Raw genomic sequence first — 4,725 nt, 5'->3', positions numbered from 1 at the left:
GGGGGCTGTTTATCTTTATGGGTATGTTCAAGGTTTATTACAGTCTCAGTATATGTATAGCAGAGATTCAGCACATCATGCTAACCTTCAATTATGACTGGCAAACAGATCTCTCATAATTAAAATCAAACCAGTCTCACAAGACAAACACTTCATGATGAAATTAAATGTTTACACAGCGCGTGAAAGATGTAAACAAAACGTTAGCTTGGAGTTGTCATATACAGAACAACAGTAATAGGAGCCAGACTGATTTATCATAGGGCCAATATCATCAGCTGGTAATTAGCCATTTGCTAATGAATCACAGCAGCAATTACAGTCGGTAAATTACAATTTAAAAGATTAAAAGTAAAGACGACCCTTCAACCATGTTATGGGTGTGGAAATAGAGTTTGTCCACCTGAGGCATTCAACAATTTCCTCTCCTACAAAGACAACCCCAGCCCAGTTTATGTCCAGCTGTGTTGGGAAAAACTAAATGCTGCCAGATGTATCTGAATATTGGAGAGGAGAAAAAAAACAAAAACAAAACAAAACCACACACCACCAAATATTGGTCTATGCCTTAAAAGTCTAATAATAAAAAAAAATAATAATAATAAAATACAAAAAAAGTCTAATAATCAGTCAGGCTTTCATCTTTTGCTGCTTTATTAAATCATTGCTTGTTACAATGCTCGGCACAAACAACACATCAGATCACCGCAGCTCTGCTTCAATGTTAGTGGAAACTGTTGGTTTGTAACAACTCCAGTTCCTCTCCACATTCCCCAAGACCGCACTTTACACTCTGCATAGAATATTTAATTTAATATGTGTATTTTTAACACGCTCTGTGGGAATTAAAAACAAAAAACATCAAAAACATTCACATGCAGAGTGAGTCACCCACTATAATAAAGTGGTTTCGAATATTTACCCAATACGCCTGCTTTACTAACATACAGACAAAATGTTTGCACAGTTAGCAATTTAATCTGAAACTCAAAGTCCTCGTGAGACATTAATCTTTTTAACCGCATGACCGATGATTTACCAAGGTGTGTTTGATACCTGATGAGCTTGGCAAGCAGTGCCTGGAACAGTTTTGAAAAAGCCAGACAAAAAAAATAAAACAAAACATTTTTTTATAATTTAAAACTAATTAGATAAAATGTATCAGTGAAAACAGACGATAAATTCAACTTCTTTCAAAACCAGTTATGGGAAAGACACTTTTTTGTTTGTCTATTACAAAAACAGAGAAACTCTGCTATAGCTGATGCTAGAGCGCAGTATACACCAGTCCAGCTTGTTTCCTTTTTGACTGTCGTCACACCAAAAAAAAGACAAAAAAGACAAAAAAGACAAAAAAGAAAAACAAAACAAAACCACAGCCGTGGATGCCAGGGAACTCAACTGTGGTTCACTCACAAGCACATATGCTACACACTGGGCAAGACGTAATCTTGCAGATCTCATGAGAATCCAGCTGCCTCACAAGGTACCTGGATTTATGGCACATCTAGGATTTCAAGCTCAGAACGTTTCCACACAACTTTTGTTTTTTGAGGGAGGGCTCAGAACGACTCAGCTGGAACTAGAGTCTGTGATCTCGTACCAGAACAGGCAGGAGCTGCAGCCAGAGTATTTATGAGAAATAGTCCACCCCCATATTACTGTAAACTGCTATGTTACTGTAACCAGTGTTGGCTGGTTCCATATGAAGATCATTAACCTTGTTAATAGAGAGACTCCAGCTTCCAGGAATAGACAGAAGAGTCCCTAAATCTTTGTCAGCACATAACAAACACACATGCCAACATTCAGCCATGTGTGCAGGTACACATGCTCACAAACAAACACACACGTACACACAAACGCTTCCAGTCCACATCTCACTATTTTCCTTAAATCAAGCCGCAAACCCTCTTGAAAGCATGTGCACTGTACAGTACAGTGTCATCACATGCAAGCAATAAACATGCCTCAGACGAGCAAAACACGGGGCAGATGTGAGCCAGGAGACTTTCCCAAATGTTTGACATGGCTAGCATACAGATGATTCACAATATTTAAAATCTGCATCCTTCAAAACAAATACAGCACTTTGAGTCGAATGTGCTTCAGTCAACAACATGAAAATAAATCAAGGGTCTGTGAATGTGTCACATCCAGTTCTTCCAAGAGGGGAAAAAAAAGTCTTCCATGCTCTCCCAAACAATAAGACAAAAAATGTTTTTGATCCAACACATCCAAACGGAAAGAGATTAACATGTAAAGTATGGAAGCCCGTTTCCGCCACAAAAAAAAAAAAGGATCCATAACTTGAAATTTCGAGTTAGCGCTGCCAATCAGTAATCTACGTGAATGACGTCATTTCCTTGTTACCCGGAAGCTGAAGCCCTGAGCTACAAATGCTACAGCTAAGCTACCAGTATTATATCTAGTCATGAATCCACAGATTGCTGAGTATTTTCAGCGTGGCTTCAAACATAATGCAATCCTTGTGTTATTAGCTGAATCACATGACGTCGCTATCAGCAAACGTGCACACGAAAGCGCCAATTTGTTGCGATGCGGTTTTTAGTGCGCGTTACTCTGCGCCATATGCTTCCGGGTAACAAGAAAGTGACCTCATTCACGTAGCTTAATGATTGGCAGAGCTAACTCGAGAAAAGTAACTCGAAATTTTGAGTTATGTTTCTCCAAATTTCGAGTTAATAAGTCGAAATTTCAACAAAATATTTCGAAACTTCGAGTTATGGATACTTGTTTTTTTTTTTGTTTTGTTTTTTAAGTGGCGGAAACTGGTGAAAAAGAGGCAAAAAAAAAAAAACTTGTGAATTTTACTTACATATTTGCCCGAGGAAGGTTCCCCAGGTGGTAGAGACCCAGGACTGAGGACAGGTGAGCTAGCTGGACTGCAGAGCTCAGGGAAAGGGTTGGGGATGGCCGGGAGAGATGACGTCCTCAGCTGCTGCTCCTGCTCCTGCAATCTCCTGAAGAAAGAGGCGGATAAAGACGTGTAAAGTGGTTTGATGAACAGAGCATGTCTTTTGGTTTAAGCTTATGTTTATTATTATGGTTACAAAAAACCAAAAAACAAACTTTAGTCCAAGTCCATGACCTGGAACAGCCTTTTTAGAAGCAAACTTTAAAACAGAGCTGCTGACAGCTGTGAAATACGTGCAGGAAAGGCGGCTAGAATTAATAAAGTTCTGCTGTACAGTATTCAGCCTCATGCCCGTTTCTGTCTGATCTGCTCGTAATGAACAGTCTCGAAGCAAGTGGAAATCACAGAGCCACCCCAGCCAGCTAGTTAATTTTTTTCAATTAATAATACATCAATGACGAATCAAGACATCGCTTTAAAGCAGATTTCTCTTTTTTTAAATACATAAATTTGGCACATGCAGTGTAAGACTCAAATTATTATCGGACAGCCAATCAACCATTACTTTCAGTATTTTTTAAATTGGCAAGTCTGTTTGTGGAATCCCAGCTTAATAACTACAAATAAATAAATGTGTGGAAGACTGCTTAGCCTCCGTTTCTCTTCCTCAGTCGAGCTCTGTCGCTCCGAAGAACCCAGCGAGTTCAAAAGGGAACGGGCCTTTTGATGTTGTCCCATCTGAGCCGGAGAACAGGGTTATCTAGAGGTCAGTCCTGAATAATAAGAACTTCAGGGCCTGCTTCTGTGCGTTTGAAAAAGAGCGCTCATAAGACAGAATACTCCATTACCTGATGCTCCCCTCCTGTGTTATTGTCACATAGTCCAAAGGCGAGTAATGTGCGCTGACACCAGCTCTGCGGTGCATGCACGCAGCTATACTTCTATTCTCCCAGCGTGTATGAGTGCAGCCTCGAGGAGGATGCGGGTTAGCACGGTTTAATTTGAAAGAGACATATGCACATGGTACTTAAATAAATGAGAATCTTCTTCTCGCCTTTGCAGGCTGATGTAAAAGAGGAGTGAAAGGGAGGAACGGGTCATACAGGGGTTACAGATCGGGAGCCAGGAGGAACCGTTATGCTCAATTATCGAGTGGGTGTGGAGGGATGATGGTGTACAGTGAAAATTCTCTTTTGAAATTTGGAGAGAAAAAAGGGTTTGAAGTCTTGCTGTGCGGCTACGCATGTGGCAAACGCATAATACGAGGCTGAAAGAAGTTTGTGGCTGAAGTTACTACCACACTTTTGCTGATTCTGTGGGTGCACGAGCAGTTATAGCCCTGTTGTTTTTAGCATTTTTTTAAATTTACTTATTTTAGGGCGATGATTGCACATGTCTTGACAGTTAACAGAGGATGAATGAGATGCCCAAAGATGGTGTAACATATACTGAAACCTAATGTCTCAGATTAAATGGAGCCTGAACTCCCATCCAGCTCCACATTTAACTTTGAATACTACCAAGTTACTTTGCACACATCACAGACTAAAAGCATGCTTACTCCTCTTATCCTGGTACTTACTAAAGCCCCTCAGTTCATCTACTGCCTCAAACAAGCATTTTTAGCACCCTCTCCCCTTCTGTAAAGCCAACTCTGATCTGATTGGCTGTGCCTCACACACAAAAGTTTTGAACAGGAGGTACATGGAGTTTCTGCTTCTGCCGTCACTGTGGAAAACCAAATATTTAGAGCAGTCTGAAGCTTGAGCCTTTGGCTTATGAAGATTACAACGACTTACACTGACCTAATTTGAAACTTTGGCCATGTAGAATTGAGGGGGGGGGGG

General features: G+C 40.4%; 1 protein-coding gene across 3 annotated transcripts in view; it reads right to left on the bottom strand.

The window, feature by feature from the left end:
• grb10b (growth factor receptor-bound protein 10b) overlaps window positions 1-4,725 on the bottom strand; it is a 64,889-nt gene that overhangs the window by 30,008 nt on the left and 30,156 nt on the right. For all 3 annotated transcript variants that reach the window (XM_005949605.3, XM_005949603.3, XM_005949604.3), the window contains exon 5: window positions 2,840-2,984. In XM_005949605.3, coding sequence (XP_005949667.1) covers window positions 2,840-2,984 — 145 coding nt within the window. The remainder of the gene's footprint in view (window positions 1-2,839; window positions 2,985-4,725) is intronic.

The sequence above is a fragment of the Haplochromis burtoni genome, unplaced genomic scaffold, assembly GCF_018398535.1.
Source record: "Haplochromis burtoni strain Fernald_Lab_line unplaced genomic scaffold, NCSU_Asbu1 Contig_683, whole genome shotgun sequence".
Lineage (NCBI taxonomy): Eukaryota > Metazoa > Chordata > Actinopteri > Cichliformes > Cichlidae > Haplochromis > Haplochromis burtoni.
This window is presented reverse-complemented; position numbering and strand designations above follow the sequence as displayed.